This window comes from Semicossyphus pulcher, unplaced genomic scaffold (genome assembly GCF_022749685.1).
Source record: "Semicossyphus pulcher isolate SPU_LCO1_2020_fin unplaced genomic scaffold, fSemPul1.0.p SCAF_6, whole genome shotgun sequence".
Taxonomy (NCBI): Eukaryota; Metazoa; Chordata; class Actinopteri; order Labriformes; family Labridae; genus Semicossyphus; species Semicossyphus pulcher.
The window spans coordinates 4,209,012-4,236,740 of NW_027211737.1; the positions used below are offsets into that span (position 1 = coordinate 4,209,012).

General features: G+C 40.9%; 1 protein-coding gene across 1 annotated transcript in view; it reads left to right on the forward strand.

Annotated features, from left to right (window-relative positions):
- cacna1ba (calcium channel, voltage-dependent, N type, alpha 1B subunit, a) overlaps positions 1-27,729 on the forward strand; it is a 141,687-nt gene that overhangs the window by 15,611 nt on the left and 98,347 nt on the right. The window contains exons 4-5 of the mRNA XM_069682367.1: positions 27,107-27,198; positions 27,489-27,641. Of these exons, the coding sequence (XP_069538468.1) occupies positions 27,107-27,198; positions 27,489-27,641 (245 nt within the window). The remainder of the gene's footprint in view (positions 1-27,106; positions 27,199-27,488; positions 27,642-27,729) is intronic.

The window sequence follows — 27,729 nt, forward strand, 5'->3', positions numbered from 1 at the left end:
TGTGGCGTCACAGAGCTGCTCCGGTCGCTGATATGAGCAGCGTTATCAGAATCTGGACTGTGGACATTGTGATGATGGCTCTGTGGTCAGGGCTAATGCACACAGCCAGACTGTGGCGTTTGCACAGAGAGTTTCTCTCTAATCAGCCGCTCTCTGAAGAGAAAGGCTGGAGCAAATGAATGAATAATTGATTAGGTTTCACTGTGGATGAATTAGCCCAGTTAGAGAGTACATTTTATCCACTTTGATAAGCACTGTGCACAGTAATGCTACAATATACTTTACCTAAGGCATAATATCCATTCTCCTATGAATATACTTTTTTAAAATGTCTTATCTGTCATTACGCCTGAACAATTAAAAAGCATTAAACAGTTATTTTTATAACTCCCAAAACATCCACTTATTTCAGTCGGATGATTCTGCCACAGCCCAAAAATAGTCAGCCAAACATAAGTGGATGAAAAATAGTCCTATAAAGTCAACAAGTTTACATCGGCCTGTTGCAGAAAAAATAATCTCACTCAATCCAGGAGCTGCTCCTTGTCTGTTGTCTGCACGTCTGTTAGATCAGTAGTGTTAGTGGCCGAGCCCTTTCTTTCCCTATTCTTGGGTAAAGTAAGCCTGTGACGTAGTGGTGTATGGGATTCTGTAAAGAAATGTACACTGAGGTACAGCTGACACAGTAAAGTTTATGTTTTCCATGTGTTGTTGTAGTCAGCATACACTGATCAGCCATAACATTATGACCACCTGCCTGATATTGTGAAGGACCCCCTTCTGCTGCCAAACCAGCCCTGACGGCTCGAGGCATGGACTCCACCAGACCTCTGAAGGTGTGCTGAGGTATCTGGCACCAAGACGTGAGCAGCAGATCCTTTAAGTCCTGTAAGTTGCGAGCAAGTGGCAACTTCCGGTGTTGAAAAATGAAGCCAATGCGGAAGTGCAAAAAACTGCAGTTCCTCGAGTGGCCACTTGAGGCTCCAGAAAACAAGAAATAACATTACAGCAGGTGGGAAAATGCCAATTTTTACAGCTGAAATAAACATGTTTACAGCCTGGTACAAAAAACGGTTTTGTTATAAATAGCTTATTTTATTGTTCAAGATAACTGTACGGGGGGTGAATTTCTTTATAACACACCCGTTTTAATTACATTAAGCCTTAAATCATAGGGGCCGGATCACTTGATTGACAGGTGGATCCTGCTGGCTGTCTGCTAGATGTCAACACAGACACAGACACTGAGCTTAACTTCACCTGTTTGTGTTGTTGGAGACTTTTGGGGATTTTTTCATTCAAAGTTTGGACAAATAATCTCTCTGTGGGATTTATGGAACTTTATGGCCGTGCAAGAAGTCTGAGCTCCAGCTTTTCGGTGAGTTAAATGTTAGTGTTATTGTATTGAAATATTTTTAGCACTAAGTAGCAGGTATACTGTGCTCGCTTTAGCTGCTTGTTAGCCTGTTCAGTGTTTATTTATTTGAAGTCGAGCTGAAACGGCATTTCGAGAGTATCTAGCTTCCGTATCGTGACGTATTTCCGAGTGGAACAGGACGTGCAGGCGGGACATATCATTAGAGGGATTTGATTTGATCGTTGAGAAGTGGGCGTAGACAGACGTTCTCCACAGCGCAGTAGCTAGCTAACTGACCGAGCGTTCTTGGTGCTCTGCGGCTAAATGTTGCAGATTGATTAGTTGAAATTGTTTGGTGCTAACTTACATAAGCACGCGTGAAATTTAGTTTTACCGGAAGAAAAAATGATCAGATTTTGATATAAGAATACGAAGAAATGCATTTTCTGTATTTTTTTGGTCTATATTGTCAAATAGATGCACAATATTACCGGGGATGTGATCTAAAAGGATTAAAATTACATTTTTCATTTCACCTCGACTTTAATCGCTGACCAGTAAATAGGAGTCAGGAGTTGTTGACTTTTCCCCGGAGAGATTACAGCGGATTACACCAGTCGTTAGAAGTTGGTTAGCCAGGCTAAAGCTAACGGCATCAGCCTAAAGAAACCAGAGTTCTCCTAAATACAGTTCAGAGGACTAAAGCTAGGGACGGACGATGTTAAAGGGAAATAAATTAATTAAATTAGTATTTGACTGATTGCTGATTGTTTCACACATTCAGAATCATTACTGCTTTAGCTATTAGCATTGTCGTTAACAGGCAACTGGAGAGTTTTGCTGGAGTGGAAGTGCTCCCGTTTTCTGAATCGTTTAGTGTAAGTCATAAAACTCTGTACCAGAGTCTCGTACCAGTCTTTCTTTCATCTTGACATTTTGATTTATATTAAACATGTTTTAAGTCTTGGCTCATGCAAGAGTAAAGTTCAATGAAGTCAACATTGTCAATAACCAATCCAGCACCAAACAGGAAGCAGGATGCATGGAGGTGCTTTCAGGGAGGGCTGCTGTCACTGTGGACTTACTGAAGCAACGCCATAGGCGGAGCCTTGCTTTCTGTTAGGACACAGAGCTAGTGTGGCAGCGGTTAGCTCCAGTGAACCTGTCATAGGTTGTACGGTGAACCTGCTAGCTTGAATGCTAATCCAGCTAACATTTCGGCCTCTATCACCGTAGATACACAAACCACTGCTCACACAAGAGCAGCTGCAGCCTAAAGCTGCTTCTGTTTTTGATTCTTTCTTTTTTTGTATTTCATACAGGAGAATTTTTATAATCCTATTTTCCACAGTGGACTTGATAAAACTGTCTGTTTCACTTTAAAAGCTTTTCAAAACATTTATTATTTTGAATTCATATTCACGCAACATGCTATGCAAGCCTTCCCAATAAGAAACTGACTTCTGATGTCAGAAGAACTGCTGAGAAATTGTCAGTAATTTGGGATTTGGGTATAGAAAAGACAAACTTTAAAGACAGTGTATGTCAGTATTGATGCAGCCTTTTTGCAGCTTCAGCCCAAAAATAATGGTTTCAGCTTCTCCAAACACATATCAGACTCTGTTGCTCTTAAACTCTCTGCCTGTTTGCTGTGCTCAGCGTAGCAGAGAGGAGACCCGGTGGGGATTGAGGTGCTTGACTGGCAGCCATGACTCTTTGAGCCATTTGTTTAAATGGACTTTATTCTCAGGAAGTGGAGGATTATGCTGGGAAATGTGCCTCAGACTCCCTCACCCCGACCTACCAGTAAACATCAACTGTGTGGAGAGGTGACTGGAACACAGCAGAAACCATGCGAGGAAACTTCCCTTTAATCCCAGCCCCAGTTTATGTTCATAAACACTGAGAATGTGTCTTAATTTGAGACAAAATTACAGACACGTCACAGCTGTATCATCTCATGTTGTTAGAGCCGACCACTTCATTTTATGATCTGTCAGATGAGCTTCACATGGTCATGACAATCATATTCTGTTATTAGTTTTAAAATGGCTTTTTAAAGTTAAAATATAGTGTGGACGTAGTCAAAGGGTGTAGACATTAGACTATTTTTAGGCGTCATTCAGACGTACAGTGACTTTAACTAATGAGGCAGAAATAACCAATGATGATTGAACTTTGGACCTTCTCAGAGCACATGTGGGAGATTTCTCCTCCATGTTCCCTTGTTACTGTGAGGGGAGGAAACTGCTGCCGCTCAGCATAACCGGCCTCAGCCTGCTTCAGCTCTGCACACTTGTCACATGAGAGTGAGGCAGTGAATGAGACAGAGGCAGACAGACAACCTCTGCACTGATGTGTTTTTCTTTTTTGCACCGACGTGTCTGAGACAGCCGATCGATGGCCGGGGAGGTGTCTCAAGCCCCCCCCGCACTCCATCATCACTACCACCTCTCCTCCAGGGATCTGATTGATCTAAGAGCTGGTTGTCAGGGAGGGTCGGGACCCTGCAGGCATCCAGGCGCTGCTGTCTCCACTCAGCTGCTCGCCGTGTCTCTCTGCATGCCAGCCTGCTCACGCTTTCATCTGCAGGGGAAGCAGCCAGAGTGCATGCTGGAACAATCAGCTCGTGGCTGCAGAGCCTGAATGGCTGTGTGTGTGTGTACAGAGGGATCAGATGAACTCGTGCAGCTAATGTCTTCTGGCTGTTTGAGGGCCACACCCAGATTGGAAGTCTTGAATAGGCTCTTTCCAGAATTGGTTATTTTGGCCCATTCAGCCATGTTATCTCTTTGTCTGCATGCCAGACAGTGATGAGTGTTTTTTATTGAGCGTGGCCTGTCATTATGTTAAGCTGATGTCCATTACATGAATACTGGCTTTGGCCCCAAGCTCTAACTGAACTCAGGCATTGATTTGCACTTACTGTCCATCACTGAGAAGGTCCAGTCTCATTTTATTGCACCAGCAGATAATAAACGGTACGACATGTTTGAGTGGAGAAATATTGTCGTCCTGTGTGCTTCAATGACTCGAGGACGGCACCGTAGATAGCCGTCTTTAACTGAGCGTACACAAGGGACTTCAACAGCAGATAAAGTGTATGTTAGTGTACATTAACCGCTTCCAGAGTCAAACACATGGTGCATTTAAAAACATTACTTGAATTCTGCTAATATATCAGCTGCTGATCATATAACATTTAAGATCAGGATTTGATGAAAATGTTGTGGCCAGGATAGTCAAAGTCTGTACCGAGCAGGACATTATACTCTTTAACACACAGATAATATGATCCGGCCCATCTCATCCTCTCCATGCTGACTATGAGCTCAGACCTTCAGCAGACATTACAGAACCCAAATGTAAAGTGTTTTAAAAACTTGACTTCAATTAATATTTTCAATAATGTTTCTTGGGGCTGCAGGGGTTGTGCATTAGCTTCATGGTTATGTTACACTGTTACAATTTCATTTAGCAGACGCTTTTGCCCAAAGCGACGTACATCTGAGACAGGAGGGAACAAAGTCAGTCAGTAAGTAACAAACAGCTTCAAGTGCGATCGGACACTGATGCCGACAGGCGTTTTTTATTTCTTTAGATAATAATAATCATCATCAGCAACATTAACAAGATCAGTTTAGTCTTCATCATCATCATGAAAATCCTAGTCAGCATAAACTACATCCTCGATGTCATCATCATCATCATCATCATCATCATCATCATCAATAGCATCAATATCATTAAGGTCAGAGGTCATAAAGAGCTGGGTCTTTAGCTTGTTTTTAAAGGTCAAAGGGACTCTGTGGGCCGAATGGAGTTTGGTAGCTCGTTCCACCACCTGGGGACGACTGAGGAGAAGAGTCCAGTTAGAGAGTTAGGGCCGTGTTGTGATGGGAGTACCAGCCTTTCATTGGCAGAGCGTAGTGGGCGGGACGGAGTGTAGACCTGGATGAGGGTGTTCAGGTAGGCAGGAGCCGTTTTTGTCGCTGCTTTGTAAGCGAGTGACAGTTTTTTAAGCAAGTTATCTCATCTCTTATCACTTGTTGTGTATTATGTGTGTGATATTTGTAATTAGTGGTTACGACTATACTTTGTTTACATATTATTGTTTTAATGTTGTTTTACAATGTTTGAAACAGCTACATGTGTGCAGCATTGATGTTCAAGACACATTTCTCAGTGAGGTTCATGAATCATATCAGGCTGAAACAAAAACAAGCTGCTCACGTTACTGAGTCATCCATCAGGAAAGTGTGTGTGCACAGGTTGTTGTTTGCTGAATGACGCAGCGTTGTATTTTGGCAAAAGTTGATCCAACTTGAAGGACAAGTCTGTGTTGTTTGACACCCAAGCTGCTCTGTTGGACTGTCTCAGTTTAAATTATCAGAATATTTGATTTTTCATGCAGGGCTTTAAATGAGGTACAATAATGGTATTTGTATGCTAGCAGCTTTGTGAGGCAGTTCTTAGCATTGATGTATTAACACATGCTGAATCAAAGATGGTGAGGTGAGGTACGTCAAAATGTTTCTAGCATCCAGGTTTACTTCTGAGGTGTGCAGCCCACTGAATATGCTCAGTAGTGTTTCTCCTGCTTTGCCTAAACACTTTATAATCTCTCAGCATCACATATTTACACATTACTTTTGTCCATTGAGAAAAGTTGTACAAATATAAAACCTCCATAGGTCACAAATTAATAAAAGAAAGAGTCATAATTGCCCTTGACTGTAAGACTGAGGTGTCATGTCACTAGTTTTACAAGCATCTCTTTCATAACTGAGGTCTACGGAGTGAAGGTGTTACCACTTGGCAAAATTGGAAACCAGGCTGAGCAGCAGCTCCACATCCAGGCCATTTCTATGCATTATCCCTAAACAGAAAGTAAAGCTGAAGTTGGAGGGAGCAGCGTATAGTTTAAAACAAGTAAACAAAACATTGAGGTTGGCAAGATCTCGCCACCGTGCACGGTTGTTCATCTTATGTGCCCACATAAATCATTCATCTGAAGTTTGAACCCAGCCTTATCCCGTGTGTTCATCAGTGCCCTAACAGAACCTCTGTGCCCCAAAATAAGTCCTTATTTTTACAAGCAGTGACCACCAGCTGAACTTTTGTCATACTGAGATTCATATGGCTGAGGGATAGTGTGCAGTTTATAGAATGAACTCATCCTCCTGGGACACAGAATGATCCTCTTGTGGTGCATCCCAGATCCCTTAAACGGTGATGAGACGGTGGCTCATTCAGACGGCCTGCTCTGCTTTACATTAGACACACTTCCACACGAGCATGAGAGCCGTTCAGCTGTCGAACGCCTCACATCAGGGACGTGAACTGTCCAATTATAAAGCCGCTTTAGGCTACAACAAAGCCTCACTGTTTAGTCTTACAACAGAAGCAATTTGCCTTTGCAGCTGCTAATGAAGGCGAGGATTTGCTTGGACAGTCGGGCTCATTTGTGCCACAACAACATTTGCATAAATGTCCTGTCAGATGAAGTTAAAAACTTTGCTCAACAGCTGAGATACAAATGTGCAGACTACTAGCAATGAGGCTAATCATAATTTGACACACACATGTAGCACAGTAAACCTTTACTAGCCACCTGATAATATATAAAAACCAGGGATTTAGATTAACATATCTTTTCTTTCATTGCTCCCCTCTGTCCCCACCCTCATTAAAGATTCATTTGTTGCCATGGAGATGAGTCGGGATGGTGTGTGCTCAGTTATTGCACAATTTTTCGTCTTCTGTGTGCGTAAATACGCTCAGAGTATTCATGCTTTTTTTTAACTACAAGCAGCACTTCCTCGTGTGTGTTAACAAACAGCTTCCTGGTGAATTGGGAGCTCACAAACACAGCAGAATAGACACACTTACACAAGATGAGATCACAGAGCTGCTATGAAAGCCTCTCCACTCAGGTCAGGTGAGCTTAACAAAGCTAAATAATCATGAGAGAGTCAAGAGCCCTCGTGACTTTTTAAAGGTAGTGAAGCAGTTTGGATGTCAAACACGGTGCTGCAATAAAGGCTCAATACTGCAGAACAGAGGCAGACAGTGTTGAAGCTTAGTGTCATCATGCTGTCTCATGAGAGAAGAAAGCAGAGCTGAATATTTATTCCCATGTTCATTTTACTGCTGCTGCTTTGTTGACCTGATGAATGAGATTACTTACATTCCAGATGTTTGCTTTAATCTACAGGGAGCAGTTATGTGAGGACACTAATGATTATGACTTCTTACTTATTATCACTAATAATAATGACTGGGTTCACAGGTTTTTCTGTTGCATTTGTTTTCTGTTGTCTTTGTTTCTGACTTTGCATCGTTGCTGTTTGCTGTTTAATGTGTTTGTTTAAGCTTTTTGCAGAACATTTCTGTTGTAGGTTTTGGAATTGGCTTTGTTTCCAAATTTGATAGTGGAAATGTCTTGGTCGTTGCAGCTGTTGCCTTTTGTTAGCCAGTTGTTTCCCCTATTCCCTGCATATAAGATCAAGTTAATCATAAAAAATCAGATAAATGTTTGGAGAGGCGGAGAGAGAGCGAGCTGGTGCGAATCGCACAAACCAAACCGACGTTGGTCTTTCTGATGCGGCACCGTCAGACGATCAATCCTCTAAACAACCAGACAAAAGTTGGCTGTGTGACATGATAAACCTAAAGCATCTTATTATTTGGGCCCAATGCAGATACCAATGACCTGCTGATATTATCCTGCTTCACTAACTGTGAATACCATCGGTCCCTGACTGTTCTGTGTATGTGCAGATATGAATGTGTGCATGTAAAGAAACACACCTTCTGTTCTCTCTGTGAGCCGGTGTTGGTCTGTGTTGGTCTCCTGTCTATTTGTCTCTAATGAGATCAGTGGAGCCTCCTTTGTTTCTATGGTGACACCTCCAGTCATCTCCGCTGTGGCTTCCCCTCTCAAAGCAACCCTCCTCCTCCTCCTTCTCCTCCTTTCTCTGTCTCTCTCTCTCTCTCTCTCTCTCTTCATCTGTGCATCCTTCTTTCTCCTCTGTCAGATCCACCCTGCTCGCATGAGCATCATCAGGATACTATAGCTCTCCCTCAGGGCCATGTGTGAGAGGGAATCTGTGTTATAGTAGTTAACACATGAGTGAAAGGTTACAGCGTATGCTGTGGGAACATCATATGGTTTAAACAAATATTAACAAATGTGATATTGGATAAGGAAGAGTAACAATGGTTTTTACTGCCACCCAAAGGACAAACACCCCTGACATGTGGGGTAGTTGATCCAACCACATTACAAAATAAATGTATATAGTTTGGGATTTATGTTATTAAAAATGTGTGGAGGAAAACTAAACACATTTTTAATGACTTCTAAAGGCCACAGTGTGAGACTTCTACATTACACTGTAGATGAGCAGTCCACATTTTGCTGCATTAAGTTCCCTTTTTGATTTACTGCGGGATATAGAGCAACACGGACACACATGAACTTTAAACTGGAGTTCTTTCCAGGGCTGCGTTGTGTGTTTGCAGGAGCAGTTTCAGCAGAATGTGCAGAATAAGCCGACAGGATGTGATGTCATCGTGACATCATGTGAGTTAAGTATACAAAAAAGAAATCAGGGTTGGGCTGAGGACAGGTCATTAAGTTTTGTTAAGCAAGCAAGTTTTCTTCACCAAGATAATAGTCAAAGAAATATGAAGCATTCGTAGAGACTTCGTAAGTTAAGGAAGCTCTGATGCAACAAGCCGCCCCAACATGTAAATCTACCTTCACTGCATGAAATGTTATGTGATTGTGATTAATACATATCTTTAATTATCACTGTGCAGAGTGAGATGTGTCTCTTTTCGATGTCCTTCTTTAACGGCTTTGTGATGAATAATGTTCCTATCTGCTTTGGAGTCATCACAGCAGAGCTGCAGCAGCCTGTCTCTGAGTTTTGATGCTCTCTCACCCTCCACCCGATCTCCTTATCCTCTCCCCGCTGCTCCACCTTTCTTGGCAGAAGAATATTCAGGAGATAAAAAGTGCAGTCAGAGCAGAGCAACAAATGTAATCTGATTTGTCACCGAGTCTGAACCCTGGAGCCCCCTAACCCCCTCCCTGCTGCTGCTGGATGATATTTTCATGGCACCAGGCCAAGTCGGAGTTGGTGCTGTCATGAATATTCAATAGAATAAGAAATTTCAGGGTCAATCAGACGAGGAGTGAAGCTTTGAGTGTTCAGCTCTGCTGAAATCACAACAGCACTTCAGGCTGGATCTGAGGATCTGTCTCCTCGGGTGTGAATAAGAAATTCACTCAGTGTTCAGTGATGTAGACGGATGGTTTCTAACCAGTGACGAGTACTGCAGAACTGTGCGGGAATTATACTACTGACTGATATCTGGAACATCTCTAAAAGTTTTCATGTTTCATCACATTAAAAGTGCCTGCGTGTTTATTTGAAACAAAGTTATGTGGATCTTAGTATGTCCTGCGGGGGCAGCAGCACTTCTTTAAGCTTCTAGTCTGCCACAATGGTTTTAGTAGAAGAAGAAACTACCAAGCAGCAAGGTGCAGCTGGCTAGAAATGTTCTCTCAAACTTGATTCACAAAATTGATCCAGAACAATTTTGAATGTAGAAACATGAACAAATGATGGTTTATATGTTTGATCATTTTAACAGGGATTATACAAATGAAAGATCCTGGTCAGATCACAGTTTCCATTATTTCCCATGAATAGCTCCAGCCTGCTGTTTGTCAGTGAACAGGTTGAACAATGTGTTGTTGTTTTTTTTAAAGATTTGAGCATTTCATTTGCAAAAGAAAGGAATCACAATCGCCACCAAAAAACATTCTTCCTCCACTTATTGTGCATCACTGCACAATAACTGGACACGTTTTTCATTACCACAACTGTTCTCCATTTCTAATCCAACATCTGTCTCTGACTCTGTAAGTTCTTGCTCAGTTCAGTGTGTCTATAGCACATTTGCCGGGGTGGCTTACAGAATCTTGAGCTGAAGACTTTCCCCTTCTAAGTTGAGCCATGTATTATTCTGCAATTGTTTTTGTCACCATGTTTATATTTGGGTTTCTGTAAGTCTCTCACATCAAATGCACAACTGCTCATGGATTGTCGAACGCTATTGAGCCTGCATATCATGGCGGTTTTGAAGTTCATGTTGATACGTTTTTCTTTCAGTTAATTTAAGATGAACTTGAGTTTGACTTATTAGTTTTAGTGACATCAATCTTATCTGTGTCTGTCTCCAGAAAAGAGTCAGGAAAGGTTAAGCCTAGCTTAGCGTAAAGACTGAAAACGGGGAGAAGCAACTAGCTTGGCTCCGTCCAAAGTTCAAAATACACCTACTAACAACAAAGCTCTTTAATAAGGGGTCCAACAACAACACCCCCTGCTGTAGCTCCCTTGTTTTTGTTCTCATTTCTCTTATTTTTTTTACACTTTAAATGAACAAATCTTACCTAAATTGGAAGATGGGCTGCGAATCCTATCCAGTTAGCCACTCAAGTGTAATTTCTTGTAAATACCTCCAAAGCAACATGGCTAGAAGTGAAAATATATTCATTATTTTAAACTCTCAAGTCATCTGCATATCGTCTTCTGCTCCAAAATATAATACATTTTGTGTATTATTCCTATTTTTGACATCTAGTTAGGAACTGCTTAGTCATCCCAAATCTTCATGACAGTCATTATTTTAAGTCTGTTTCGATAAGACAAAATCTCCAAATATTCACAAAAGCTGTTTTCACTGAGGGTCAAAAGCTAAATTGTTTCTGAAAGTAGATGTATAGACTAGATAGAGCATTAGCATATTGATCACCACGATAATTATTTTAAAAAGAAAAGAGTTTGGCTTCTTGTCAATTCAATAAAATAAGGCAGTTGGTTCCTTCACACATAGTAACATGCTGTTACTATCTCTTGCTAAAACAATACCTTGTGCCTGACCACAGACTCTTGATAGAAGTGCCCAACCACTATGTTGTCACCACTTGTGCTGTTTATGTACTCCTGTTTGGAAGCCTCAAGTTTTCCATTTTGGCCTTAGCCATCTTGTTTTTTTGAAGCCAGAAGTGATCTCATTGGATAAATCCTCCCCTGCTTTATGGTGTCTGTGACTCTAAAGGGGAGCAGAATGGACTAAATGAGCATCATGCTGTGTTGAAGAAGACTTAGAGATTGAGACTAGTGCTGTCAAAATTGGCCCAAAAAGACATTTGATTATTCCTTCTAAAAAAACACATTCAAACTATTCTAATATCTATTTTTGTGCAGTGTGTTCACCAATACAACAAGAGACAATCTTACTTGCAAAGGTATAATTATTTAAACATAAACATGCCTTTTAGAAGATCAACATAGGCTTCCTACACCTTGCAAAATAAACACATAAATAATTTGGTTACGATAGACGGACATTCAGCGCTCTGAGCGCGCTGTGCTGTGACAGGTATAATTATTTAAACATACATGTCTTCTTGTGTACCTGTCTGTTATCCTCAGGGTGAGAGTCTCTCTCTCTCTGGCCAGACTGGGATTTGAATTCTCCACCATCATTGCCACACGCCACACACAGTTGTAGTAGCTGGTTTCAGCTCAGACTAAAGTTAATTATTAACTAAAAAGTGACGCTGTGATGCATTCAAAGATGCTCCGTAACCAAGAGAGCGCGCACACAGACATACGAGAACATGCGAGAGCTCACGTGACAGCCGCGGTAGTGCTGATTTTATTTTTAATATCCAAATATCCGTTTTTTATTACAGTTCGGTTATATATTTGAATTCAGAATATTTGTTCACAGCCCTCATTGAGACCATAAACTCATTAGGAAAATGAATAAGGGACTAAACCAAGAGAGAAGCAGGACCATTTTCTCATAGACTTCTATACAATCACGATTATTTTTGCAACCAGCAGAGTCGCCCCCTGCTGGCCATTAGAAAGAATGCAGGTTGAAGGCAGTTCAGCATTGGCTTCACTTTTGAGGCCAAGAGGCTACTTCCACTTCTTACACAGTACAGTCTGTGGTCCTGACAGAGACCCAAACCTGTGCTAACCTCCTGTATTTGACAACCAGTAGCTAGAGAGACTGTACAGTAGTGCTGGGTTTATATATAAACTACTGCTGGTCAGGAGATACAAAGTATCACCTGTGTTGGAGGGTTCATAGATAATGTGCTGCAACACCTGCTATCTCACTACTTTGTGGACTGACATGGTAACTCAGTGTTGAATGCTTACACTGATGTATCCAGCAAAATCCCAACTAGATAAAATGTCGGCACAATAACACAAAGAAATGGTTTCATGGCACCCGACAGAACAGCAGGAGAGGGATGGCTATAGTTTGCCTGCCTTTTGTCCAGTTCTACTAAGATGAGCATACTTTGGCCCCATGTGTTTCCTGACTCAGAGCAGATCTGAGGTAGAACAATGAGGAGCCTTTATGTCCATGCTCAGCGTCTTCGTACAGTAAGATCATGAATTAAACACAGAGAGAGGCTCTATATTGGACCCATCCTTCACCTCGCTGCACTGACTCCGAGTGCAGGATGTTCACGTGCGTGCTGCTGATGACTGGCTGTATTTCCCACATCTCATTTTGTGGTGAAGCTTTCTGGGAAATTTGAAGCGCTGGGATGTTCATACAGTGTGTTACCAATGCTGTATGATCAGAAGTCCATCATAAATAGTTACTGCATCAAGCTTTATTATTTTAGAGTCCAATCCTTCCTGTTCTGAACACCTGCTGTGTGTTGTGTCTCTCCCCGGAAACCTCCTCAGTTTAAATATATGACACCTTTGCTTTGTTTGGAATTCATTAAAGACCTTTGTAGAGTCAAAGCCAGTGCAGCTCTTCACTGTTGTAAATGGATTTACATGTAAGGCGGCTTGTTGCATCAGAGCTTCCCAAATCTACTTACAAAGTCTCTATGAATGAATGTTAATCCCGACTTCTGAAGGGAAATTAACACAGTGGTAGTGTAGACAGGGTCAAAAAAGTTCCTTCATTATCTATTACGAATCGTCAATCTAATTTTAATATTTGATTGTAGGAGACATGTCCTATTGAACCGAATTGTCCTTTCAATCCATCACACAAACATTTAATGGAGCCCCCGGAGTGGTTTTCTCACAGTTTGGTTGTCATAATATTTTTACAGCTAAGCTAGAGGGCCTGTTTCATCCTGTTTATCAAGTGATGTCATGCTCACTTCTATCCATGGCCATGTTGGTGTTGTTTTAAAAAAATGTGCTTAGACATTTAATAATAAACACTTATTTATAAGAGCAAGGTTTGATCATGCAGGGCTGGTTGTCTCTCTGCTCTGGCGGTTTGCTGTCGAACTTCTGTGTGTCATTAGATGTTATATATTCATAATGAACTGTTATAAAACAATCATTTCATAAAAACTCATTACAGATGACAAACACAAAGAGCCTTAATGAGTCAGTGTTCAAAAAAAAAAATGAAATAACAGGATATACTTGGTTGACACGACCTATGGTGTGACAAAAACCTGATGTGCCGTACATGCACACATGTCTCCACTCCACCTCCTGCGGCCTGCTGGTGACGGAGCTCCATGGTCAGGCTTGTTGCAGGATGAAACACAGGATTATCTCATTCAGCCTGTCAGGTGTGTGTGTGTGCTTGTCTGCACAAGTTGTGTTTTCCTGCACGCCGTGATTACAGAGTCAGTGAACCTCCCCTGGAATGCAAATAAAGGACTTGTAATTCACGTTGAATAAGTTGTTAGACAAAGTGACAATGAAATCAACAGAAAGACCCATATTAAGCTCTTATATGACGGAGCGATACTGGTGTGTGTATTAGAGCATTCAGCAGGTACAGCCCACTTAAACCCGTCTGTAATGGAGCGTAAAGGACCCTCGCGTTCACTACAAGTGGTGTTATAGACACTTTTGTTGGTGATGAAGCAGCTCAGCATGAAGGAAGGAAGCTTTTAGCTCTGATGTCAGCACTAAAGCTTCACACAGAGATGATCTCACAGCACTCTGGAAAATGGTTCTCGTAATTATATTTATAGAATTCATGAAAAGAATTTCAGCTGATGTTTTAAATACACAGTCTGTAATCTGATTATCTATGTTGATCAGTGTTGGCAGGAATGTTGCTATTTTTGATGCTGGGGTCTTAATGACTTACTAGACTGCTTCATCCAGCAGCACTGAAACAGGCTGTAATGGCTGCCCTTATCTTAGCTTAGGTCCATTTAAAGTGCTTGTTCTTGCCACTGACAGCTTCGGATTGTTATTAAAACGTTTTAACAACAAACAGCTGTAAGCTCCATCGCTCTCTTAAAAGCCACCAAAATAAATAAATTGATAAAAACAGTAATTTTACCTCCTGTAACATGTGGATTGCTGGTGCACCGCTGTGGTGGTTATACGGTTGTGTTGAGTTGTGTTGCATCCGAGCCTACTCTTTAAAACACCAAATACAAACAAACTAACTGTTACAGACAGCAGTAGACGACAGCCCCTTTGTTCTGCAAGGAGAAATGACTGTTCTGTCTATGGAGTTTGGTGGCTTTGAAAAGAGTGATGCAGCAGCTGTTTCTGGGCGAATTTGCTCCTGAGGATTTTATTGCAGCCATTACAGCCCATTTCGTGGCTGCTGGCTAAAGCAATCTACCTGGGCAATTCAAAACCTTTTTGTACTAATTAGTCATTTAGAACCATAATATTATAAAGTAAGGTCCAGGTTTAAAGATAATAGAATTGTCAACACAAGAGTTGACTATGTGGATTCTCACTTTCTCTCTATTTTATCCTCTGAGTGTGTCTGCAGAGCTCCCACTGAGTACACACCAGGCTCTGTCATTTTTTCTAGTTGTAGCTCACTGTGTGTAATGTTCCAAATTATTGATGCTAAAAAAATATCATACTAAGACAGTTTTTTATAAAAAAAATTTATAAACCTCTTAATGAAATACCAAAGATCAAAACACTTAGTCATTGAATCATTGCAATACAATATACAGGATTTAGTGTTTTGAATTTTGGTATTATATTCAGTTTTAGAAAAAAATAGTCTGTTTATTTGACCATGAACTATGTTCATATGATTTTATGGAGCTTTGAAGTTTTACTGGCTGCAGTTTGTACAGAAAAGGTTTTATCTGCGTAATCTACAATGAACTAATCTCCTGTGGATTATTATCTGTCAAATGGCTTTTGTATTACAGCAGAATCCTGTTTGTTTGTATTAAGTAATGATCATTGATATGTGATAGAGCTCATTTCAGATCAAATTTTTTCAGCCTAGAAAATAACTCATTTTGCCAGCCGGTGACTGATTACATTTGTGCCTCTATTATTAACATGCAATGGAACATTTTGAGGAGAGGTACCAGTTGTTGTTTTTTTTAATTATTTTTTGATGAGGAATAAGAATTTAATCATTATAAGCTTCCCTGATAACTGATAATCCAATCAGCAATTTAGTTCAAGACACTGCTGCCAGCCACAAATGTTTCAGTCCAATTTTCCATTTGGCTGATTTTACTAATTAAAGTTTGCCTTAAATTCAATAATTACCTGTGGATATAATGATAAAATGTAGGTATAAATACAAATCCATACAAGTAGTCACTGTATCTGTCAAAATAATAGCACCACACATAACCTCTGTCAAACAAATGAAGAGCAGATGTTCTGATTGTGTGATCAGACAAGGCCAGAGGAAAAGCAGGACTGGAAGGAAAAAGAGGCTGAGCTGATCACACACACACACGCACGCACGCACACACAAACACACACACACACACACACACACACACACACACACACACACACACACACACACACACACACACACACACACACACACACACACACACACACACACAGTTTCTGGATCCCTCATGTCTGTAAAGTTGGTACTTTGGCTGATTGGGGCAGAATGTTTTAGTATAAACTAAACAAACCATCTAAAAGGAGATAACATGGACTGTATAAACTGAGACGTCACATTTTCAAGCTTTGAGTTCAGCATTTTGACTGTCGCCATCTTGGTTTTTTTGGAACCAGAAGTGACCATATTTGGACAGCAGGGCTGATACACACTGTTACATCTCTGTCCTGTTTGACAGGCCGCTGTGGCAGTGACTTGTGTGGTGCGTTCAGGACACGCGTGATGCGGAATGAACATTTCATTTCCACGCAAGGGAAAACTATTTTTCTGTTTCTCAGGGGGGTTTACAAAATTGTTTCACAAGCACACAGTATTCCTTTTGCTTTTTACATTTCTTGTGAGCTTTGCATCATGGGAGAATAGTATACATTGACAACACTTGAAAATGTTGGGTTTTATAGAGGCCATGCTATATGGTTGAAAAAACCTGGTTTAGTCACTTTTACAGTGTAAATACAGTCAATTATTAAAACTGTATAAGATTATTATGTTGTACACTGGGGCATAAAACCCACCAAAGATGAACGGGGGTGTACAGATACTTTTGGCCATATAGTGAACATTATACAGTTTCCAAATAACTTCTTTAGCAGCTGTTAGCTACGTTAGCGTACATTCTTGTTGTGTAATAAATGAAGACCCTCAGCAACGTCCCTCCTTGGAGCAGCTCCAGCTCCATCCCTGGCTTACAAAAGCCAGCCCCCAGCACTCCGGACCCCCATGTGCCTTAGCACAGAATCCCTCTCTACCTTCTTACCCCACCACGCTTATCTAACCTATCCACCCTCTCACCATATTTTCTTTGCAAATGTTTGCAATAAAATGTTTTTGTTAATATTGCATTTAATGTTTTGGGCTTTGCAATTGATCCCCATTTTTAAATATTAAAACATCAATATTTAAGAATATTAAAACAATGTCCTTGTAATTTTGTAAAAAGAGTCCTTGAACAGAAACACCTAATGTCTGTTAATGTGATGTCTAATGGTGATTTTTTCCTGGTTTTAATAAAACAAGTTTACTAATGGCTTTTAAAGGCTGATTCTGAAAGTTTCATGACAAAAAATGTATTTGATTTAAATCGCATATAATAGTCAAACCTCCCAATCATATAATGGCTTTAAGGATGGTTAGGGAGATTAAGTCTTCATAAACTGAATAGTTATAACAATTAACAAAACAAAAACTTTGAGTTGATTAGAAGCCAAATATTTTTGGTGGCTATGCGGCAATTTGGTGGTGGAGGTGCTGGGAAAATGTGAATGTAATGTTATTTTAAAATCCTGGACATAAAGCAACATAAAGGCGTGTAATGATACAGTCAACTCCAAAAGTCCATTTCTTCTACTATACTGGGCTTATGGTTAAATATAATTATGATTTAAAGTAAGAATGCGGACAAACTAAGATCTCCAAGTTCTTATTCAAAAAACTTCTTATGCATGTACATTAAAAAAGTGGTTTTAAATCATTCAAATTTAAAATCTGAAAAGCTCTTCATTTAAAACTATTTAGCTTTTTGTAAACAAGCAGGTGCTTTGAAAATAGAAACGTGTGATGCTAATATATAAACAATATCTTTCTTAAGATAATTGGCAAATATGTGAACTTTGTTCAAAAGCTTTTATAGAATTACAAAACATCTGAGTTGAATTCATAAAAATCCAGTTCATATGATTTAACAAGAACTTTGAGCAGAGTCAGATTAACATTAAAATTCAGCCCTGGCAATTTTCTTCTAGACACTTGATTAAAGCCGATGTTCGATGTGGTAAACGATGGACAGGTTCAACTGAACCACCTCAAAGGCTGGTCCAAAAATTGGCTATTTTGGGTGTTTCCCTCGTTTCATGTCAGTTGCTGAAAATAATTAAATAATCTGTTTAACAGGCTCATTAATATGGTCGCCTGATGTCAGTGATTGTTTGATGATACATTTATTTTTGATCAGTCAAAAAGTGTGGCAGCAAAACCATATATTTGATAAAGGGTATGCTTTTGTTCTACCTGCTCCATCCTTAGGTAACCATGGTTACAATCACAGCAAATGTGCGTCAGTTAACTTTAGAAGCAATTCATGAGAAAGCTTGTTTAACCAGCTCTACTAGTTATCTATCTAGCTGCAATGACACAGACAGTAGCCCTCTAATGCTGTCGTCACAACCAGTGATGATTAAATAATAATCATACTGTATTTATTGTAAAAATTCTGCTTGTACAAAGCTGAGGGGTGGGGTGTGGGTGAGTGAGGGTGTGGGTGAGTGAGGGTGAGGGTGAGGGTGAGCGAAATGTCTGTACGTTGGTATATGTTGGTATAGTGTTGTTTTTGGTTAGTTTATTTGTACATGTTTTATAATTTTGTATTTGTGTTTATAGGACCCCCTCGAAAATGAGACGCTGCATCTCAAGGGGCTATCCTTTGAAGAAATTGAAATTGAAATAATACAGGTCAGCCCCTCTTTAAAACTGAATGTGAGGTAACACAAGTTAGCATGGTAGCAACTTGTCAAGCTCAGGCAGCTCCGCCCTAAATCCTCCCCTGCTTTATGGTCTCTGTGACCCTAAATGGGAGCATCATTAACTAAATGAACACCATGCTGTGTTGAAGAAGACTTAAAACTGGAGATTGAGACCATAAAGTCATTAGGAAAATGTTTATGGAGGTTGTAAATCAAGAGAGAAGTAGGACATTTCTTTTTGCAACTAGAGGAGTCGCACCCTGCTGGACATTAGAAAGACTGCAGGTTTAAGGCAGTTCTGCATTAGGCTTCGTCCTGTTCTTACATCCAGTCTTTGGGGAAAAATTGCATTTGAACATAGCAAAGCTAGCAGTTTTCATGTCTCTATGCTAAGCTAAACCAACAGGCCGCTTGCTGTATTCAGATATCAGAGTGGTGACCCTCTTATCTAATGACCTTGTGGCCTTGCAGCATCTCTCTGATGACAACAGTGGATGTAAATCAGGATCGGTATAACTGTTTACATGCAGTACACTGCAGCTGTCATGAAGGTTAGACATGGACAAATAACCCTTCCAGAGCACTCAGCAGGGCTCCAGACTGAGACTGCAAGTTAAAATGTGCTTGTTGTATATGTGAGTGAAAGAGGACTGGTATTCCCCTCTGAGCCTTCTGCAGGAGCTGTAAACAAACAGCTTTTACTAATTGATAAAGGAGCTAATTTGTTTCACTCATATATTTCTTTCATGTCATCTGAGTTTATGTATGCAAGCAGAATGCATTATCACGCTCCCCTCTGGGTTTTTAATCATTTTGCTGATGAATTTATAAAGGCATCATCATCTTAAAAAGCATATTAACACTTGTATTTATTCTTTAATAAAGCAGCTCTTTGTCAGGACTTTCACTGCATCTTTTGCTATCTTAGTTAGTTTGAGTTTTCTATAAAACCAAGCAGCAAAAACGTGCTGTGTATATTGTAAGATGATTGTAGAAAAGTCTGTTATTTTCAAACCCTTATGATTACGTATGAATGACAAACATGTACCGAAGATTTGAATTACTCCAGCAGATGAATTTACCCAGCAGCTGTAATGGCTGCATCATAATATTTCAGGGCAAATGCACCTGATCAAAGTCTGTCCACTAAAAGTTAATATGCTTTTTCTAACCAGAAACTCCTGTTATATCATTATATATAATTTTATCTGTTAAAGCATTTATCTGTTGTGCATTCTATAACTTTGTCCTCGTTGTTAGTGATGCTATTGGCCGTTGAGTGAAATGCAGTTAACCTTCTTGCACGCGCTGATGTCATCCACTCGTCTGTGATAGTAAACAAGCTAACGTTTGCTTGTTTGCTAATGGTAGTTTGTTGCCAGCTTACAGCTAGCTGGCTAACCTTAGCCTATAGGCAGATAATGCTACATAATTTACTGTTGGCCAAAATCCACACCATTTGTCATGTTAGCTGGCCAAGTTATTTGTCAAGTTAGATAACTGACATACACTCAGATAGTACTTTGGTAGTCATAACGTTAGCGAGCATGCTAAGGTTAGCCAACTAGCTCTAACATAGATACACTGCATGACTCTGGCATTGTGCTTCATAACCAAACGGCAAAGCATGCTGGCGAACCAGCAAATCATCACAAACATTAGCTAACATGAGCCAGCTAAAACCACAATATCACAATGATATATATTTCACATGCTTTGCAGCGATGTCGGCTGACCTGTCCCATAGCAAGAAAGCCAGTTGTGGGTCTGTTTTGATCCCCAAAAGCAACTGAAGGTCCCTCCGCGTCACACGCCCTGCCGATGCTGACGCTAGTTTTCCCCCTGACATCGGTCACATTCCTGTTTGGTCCGACCGGCTTCACTGGATAAAACTTTTTTTGTTTTTTTTATTCTTGTGTGTAGTTTGTGTTGGTGTTGTTGTGGGTGCCCATCGTTTGTTGGCATAATACATCTCCATTACACAGCTTGCATTTTGATTAATACATGTACACAGTGCACCTTTAAAGAGTCCTGTCTGTCATGTCTGCAGTTCTATCTGCTTCCACTCTTTGTTTATAAAGTGTTAAAAAATGATGATTTTCTCTGATTCACTCCTGAATATGAGTCAATAAAAACATCAAAAAGCACATTTTATCGCAACTTGAGAAAATTCAGTCAAAGCTCTGTCAGTCAATGCGAGCAGGAGGATTTCTTTGATGACGTCAATGAAACCTGTTCATGTGTTCTCTTTGTGTCTGTGAGAAGCTCAACGGTTTTGTTGAGTGTAATTAATATGGCTGCTGTAGAAAGGAAGACAGACTCTAAGGAGATCATTTCCACAGATATGATTGGTGATCTATTTTCACACCATCAGATACTATACTGTGTATTGTATGTGCAAACAGGCTGTTCCCTCTGCTTGTCCCGTCTCTCTTGCTTCTGTAATTAGCAGAGATCCAGCAGGGAGGGCATTAAACTGGATTAATTAGCAGTGAGGCAGAGAGGCCTTTCTTTTTTACTTTCACTAATTATCACATATTTTTCTCTTTCTTCTCTTTTTCTCTGCAAACAAACAGACACAAACATACAACAAACAAATATGAAATGAATGTGATACTGTGAAAATGCAGGAAAGACAGAAACTAGCATTTACTGTTTGTCCAGGATTACTGAGCATCCTTTGAGGCTTTTATTGGATTCCAAGAGGAAACTGGAGGCCGAGAAAAGCCATATTTTAAAAGACAGCAACAGTATGATGAGGGTGTGATGCAGTGCTATTGGACAGATGTGACCAGGTGATGATAACAGCTGATGACTGCAGGAGAATAAGAGTGAGCATGCGTGAGGGGAGTGTGAGCAGAATGGTATGAGATATGAACAACAGAACCAGCATGCACAATACAGTCCCTCTGACTGAACTGATGCTGGAGCTTCTTTAAATCGAATTAAAAAACATTTTGCATACAGATATCCTCTTCTTTGTCTCTTCTTGGCCATCAGACTCTTCAAGTTATTGTACGTGAATAGAATCTATAAATGGTTTGTTGCTAGCTGTAAGCTTGTCTCCTACAAAATAAGTTTATCCACTACTTATTTACATCACCAAATACTTTGTCTAAGCTTTCTCAGGTCTGTCCTCGAGAGGAAAAGAAAACTACTTTTAAAATGACAAGTTTGTTGAACGGAGGTCGGATCCATCAGCTCTGATGCCTTTGAGGAAGTCAGGAAATCTAAACGCTGAACGGCTTTCACGACACAGCGTCAAGCAGATTTGTCTCAAGTTGAATTTTTTGATCTAGATCAGATTGTTAGCTGTTAGCATGCAGATGTCTGTTTATAGAGATCAATGACTGTATAGATGGACGACGCGTCTCCATCTGCTCCCATTGTATGAAAGTGATGCCAAAATAGCCCCCATTATAAGCGCTGCCATGTTGCGATAGTGACGTCATTTGGACCCGCGAACCTAAACACACACTTAACTTACCGAAAAAACAGCAAGGATCCCGCACGCCGGCGTGTTTAACAACAGAACAGCTTCTTTGCAACTTTCTCGCTAAATCTGGCGACTTTCCAAATCCTTTTGGCGACTTTTTTTTGTCCCATGTCGTTATTCCTTTCTCCTACAGCGTCATTAAAATTACATGCAAATGGACAATTATGCAAATTAGGCAATGACGTAATTTAGCGACTTCTAATAGCTCCAATAATAATCCAATAGCTACTTTCCTTACTGAGGAGTTGGCAACGCTGCTTCCTTGTGTTAACGTTCACAGGTATGGAAACTTCACTGACTGTAGTGATTGTTTTAGTTACGTTTCCTCTCGCCGTTCCTTCTCTACTCTGCTAATCTGGAACAGATCGGCTGCAGGAGCCATATTTGTCAACAGAGCTGTCAATCATAATTTTTACAGTATCATATAACTCATTAAAAATAACTTAGACAAAAATAAACATAAATCAGCATGATAAGAACTAATGCTACTGCTAATGCTAATGCTTGAGGAAAATGTATTTGACGTGTATTTTGATTTAATAGTTTGACTGATGTCCCATCTGTTAGGAGGCGGGCTTTACGACTTATACTGCAGCCAGTCAGCAGGGGGCAGTAGAGAGGGTTTGGCTTCACTCTCAGGGAGCTGTCATGTCGTCCATCTTTTTATACAGTCTATTGTTGTGTTAGAAATGCCATACTATATGCAGTACGTACTGTTTTGGCCAAAATGTAGTATGCAGTATGTAAATGGTAAAATGGTAAATGGACTGTACTTATATAGCGCTTTTCTAGTCTTTGCGACCACTCAAAGCTGCTTTTACACTACATATCACATTCACCCATTCACACACTGATGGCAGAGGCTGCTACGTAAAGTGCCCAACTGTCAATCAGATAACACATTCATACCCGTTGGCTATGCCACCGGGAGCAATTTGGGGTTCAGTGTCTTGCCCAAGGACACTTCGACATGTAGCCTGAGGGAGCTGGGGATCGAACCTCCGACCTTCTGATTGAAAGACGACCGACTCTACCACTGAGCCACAGCCGCCCCTGTAGTATGTAGAAATGACAGACAACAGCAGCATTCCAGCAGAAGGGGGCGCTATAGCTAAAGAAGCGTTTTTTGTTTACTTCCGCCTGGCGTAGCATACTGCAAAATGAATTTGAAAAGCTCCTTCATACTACATACTACTGCCGAACGCAGTGTGCAGTATGTAGCATAGTATGTTATACATAGTACGGCATTTTGAACACAGCCGATGATAGAGATTAATAAGAAGCTAAATCGTTGTCAGATAACGCTGAGGGGAGCCGGGATGTCATCATGGTGGATTCTTACGGACTGTTTTTCCTGCTTACACCAAAGCATGGTGATACGTGATTTGTCAATACAACTCGGACTACAAGCGTACAACAGAAACCAGAACACTTAAAAATTGTCCCTACACGTCCCTGCCTACAGAGTCTACATTTCTATATAGAATCTGTAAATAGAGATAACATCGAAGTTAAAGCACAGCCTCACAGAACAGCCAGCTAGCTTGGTGCAGGAGAGGAGGATCAACTGAGGGTTGACTTTTTTGAACTTTAACCAGCACTCACTTTGGAGTGATTTATGAAGAACAGTCAGGATCAGCTCCAGCTCCTGTAAAGCTCACAGCAGCAGCAGTTAGAGGAATAACAGAGTCTGATTGGACGACTCCATGTAAATCTTCATTTGTTTTTCCCCTCCCTCTTTTTTCTTTGCCTCCTTTACCTCTGTCCCCCCTCAATCCCCACTTCCTTCTTCCTCTCTCTCTTCTCTCCTGTGTTGTCATTCTTTCTGGACATTCTGAACTCTGTCTCCTCCATCGCCCTTTCTGTTGCTTCCTCACCTGTTTGAGCATTCATGTTCATTATAATATGCAAGTAAAGAATACCTTATCTTCCCATCTCTGTCTTCAAAAATCCCTTGTAGATCTATTTCTCCCTTCCTCTGTCTGTTAATCCATCTCTCTCTCCCCTCTTGGGTCGCTCTGAGGCTCATGCTCAGAGGCTTCTCTTTGATCCTCTGTGAATTTGCACCATATTAAAATGCACATTAATGTACTATGGTCCACCTTACACATTCCTGTTCCTGCAGGCAGGAACAGGAATGTGCCAGAGGTATACTTAAGAATGCATCTCTGCTCTTTCTTTGTGTGACTGCTGCAAAGACTGAGGTGCAGGCAGATGGTGTGGAGCAGGAGGAACAGTGGATTGTGGCTTGGGGGCTGAATTGTCTTGAGAAAGCAGAGACCCCCCACGGCAGGAACAGACAGAAGAGTTACTGCGGTTCAGCAGCTCAGCGGAAAGGAGTCACAGCAAGCTTTTGAAGAACGTCTGCTGTGAATGATTTACATTTAGAACTGCTGCTCTTCTTCTGCCTGCTGAACGCCACTGCACAGAAACGCTGCAAACATTTCCAGACTGATGCAAACTGAATAGTGTTCGTTGTATCATATGATTGTGATTACCCGTCCATGTGGGACTACATGACAGCATGTCAGAGCAGACTGCTGCAGTTCAGATTGTTGAAGTGTTTTGCTAAAAATGTTAAAAGTTTGTGCAAGTATGTTACCAAAAGGAAACGGCTTACCCATACTGTAAGAAAGGACCCGCTAATCATTTGGCAAATGGTCTCTCGCAGTGTTTCATTATTATACGTGATGCTTTTGGATTAATTAAGGCTGCTCCCTAAAAGGTAATTAACCATCTGTCGAGAAGACCCCTAGTGGAGCGTATTGTCAGACGAATCTTTAGCTGCATCATTCTACACACAGCAATGCAGGAGCGACAGCATGGCGGCCTGTAAACTTCACAAACTGAGTCTCAGAATAAGCCTGCAGCGTTCAGCATTCAAGGGCTTTTACTGGAAGCTGAATCATCAGCTGAGGTCTCTGTGATGCTCTCTGAGGCTGGGAGCCTGGGAACTTAAACTCAATAGCTCCTTCATTAGCTTTAAAGATAAGGTGAAAAACAACAGTGGGGGTGCTGGTTTAGCTCAGTGGGTAGAGCAGGCGCCCCACATCGTCGGCAGGTCCAGTGGGACCCAACACAAATCTTGTGGGAGCAGGTGGTTTAAACTTTGCTGCAGATGGGAGCTGGCGGTCAAAGAATTAACGGCAGGATTTTCATGGGATGAACATTGGAGAAATTAGTCCCTTTATGTATGAAAATGATCACACTGTCTTGAAATAACCTTGTTTAGTAAGAATAAACACCAGGTGAAGAAGTCCTCCTTGACATGACTTTGAACTAGGGATAGACCGATTATCGGCCGATAAGAGTTCATTTCTTTGCAAATTTTATTTAACTTTGTTTTATTTACTTTATAAAACTTCAGGAAGTTATATATTTATTTATTGTTTTACATTTTCAGTTAACTTTATAAGAGATGCTGCTGAACCTGGGAACTCCCTGCGCTCTTTGTTTGTTTGTTTAATAAACATGTGCTTAAAGGCATTTAAACAAAGTTAAGTGTTGGAGTTTGTATTATTCAAAGTTTTGACGCCAATATTTTCACTTTTACTGCAAATGAATATCGGCTCCAAATATCGGTTATCGGCCTCCTTGACTACTAATAATCGGTATCGGTATCGGCCCTGAAAAAAACATATCGGTCTATCTCTACTTTGAACTACTGAACCCGAGCACTGGCGTTGCCATAGCAAAAATTAAGCTGCTTTCCCACTGGTCAAAAAACCCACTAACACCCGTTAACACTTGCTTAGTAGGAAAAGTTACAATCGGCATTCAGACTCGGGTCAAATTATGGCCCCGGCTCCGATCAGCATTGATGGAAACACAAAACCCGTGTCGACACGCTAATCTCCGCCCCCTTTCCAGCATGATGCTATGATCCGTCTGTAATTTCTGCGACTCCTTGTCATCTCGGCTACAAATTCACACATCTCTGTCCGAGCAGCGCTTGAACATCGGGCGGGAGTGGAAAACACACATTGTGGGAGCGGGCAGTATTGATCAGAAATCCAACGGGAGTGCGATTAAGAAAACAGCCCCGGGCAGTGCCCTATTATACAGTTCCTCGCGCAGATTTTGCTGCTTTTCATTTCCCTCCCTCCTTTCCTCAGCCCATATTTCCTGTCTATCTCAGCTGTCCTGTCTCATAAAGACAAAATGGCTAAAAAATAATTAAAAAAAAAACAGAGACATGACTGAAAAACATGTTTAACAATGTTTAATATCTGATTTACAATAAGGGGCTGCTCGGTGGTTCAGTCAGGGCTGTCACCTCACAGCTACAAGTTTCCTGGTTTGAATCCCGGTTATGTGAGTTTGCACGTTCTCCCCGTGCATGCGTGGGTTTTCTCCGGGTACTGCACAGTCCTCCCACAGTCCAAAGACATGCTCGTTAGGCTCATTGGAGACTCTAAATTGCGAGCGTCAAAGGTTATGTGTCTCTATAACCTGTCCAGGTGTAACCCCGCCTCTCGCCTAATGACAGCTGGTGCTCCATCCTCACCGCGACCTTGAACAGGATAAGCTGTATAGACAATAGATGGATGGATGACATTACAGGCTTATGATAAACATCCATCAGGTAAAAATGACGACTCATTTTGGCTGTCGTAGGTATTTTGGTATTTTGCTGAACTGAAAGAAGAAACTATATTTGTTCTGTTGTTTTCTGTTTGTGAGAAACTCTACAGTCAATCACTTATGGGAGGTCACCGTCACCGTCACTGTCTCACTGGTTCACAGTTTGTTTCAGCCTCACGAATGATCTTTTCTTGCAGAGGTCTTTAGACAAACAGTCGCTGTAATCCTGACCCCCTGCTCTTGTTGTGTGTGCAGGATCCTGGCCACTGTGGGGGCAGATTTTGATCTACGAACACTGAGAGCAGTGAGAGTACTGCGGCCGCTCAAACTGGTCTCTGGTATCCCGAGTAAGTCAACTTCTCATTTGTACCACAGTTATTCTCAATACTGCTGCTTATAATTTTACAGCACTATCAAAGAGTCTGTTACCTTTCTAATATGAAGACTGAAAACTGGCTTATTAAAACATTATTTCTCATCAAATCTTTATTCAGACAACCTTAAGATGTACGCTATTCATTTTAAAAGATGTATCACTTTATATGTGACAAACTGATGTTCTTTGCACACAATGCAAGGATTTGTTTTTCATGCATTAAAAAGCAGATGTTTATGGTCTTTTTTTTCTCTACATCAGGTCTTCAAGTGGTGTTGAAGTCCATAATGAAAGCCATGGTCCCTCTGCTGCAGATCGGCCTGCTGCTCTTCTTCGCCATCCTCATGTTCGCCATCATTGGCCTCGACTTCTATATGGGCAAGTTCCACCGCACCTGCTTCAAGATCGACACAGGTAAGCGAGAGGAGGAGAACCAGGGATATACAAGTTTAAGGTGCTTTCATAACACAACTGAAACCTTAATCAATCCTTCGTCACAGCT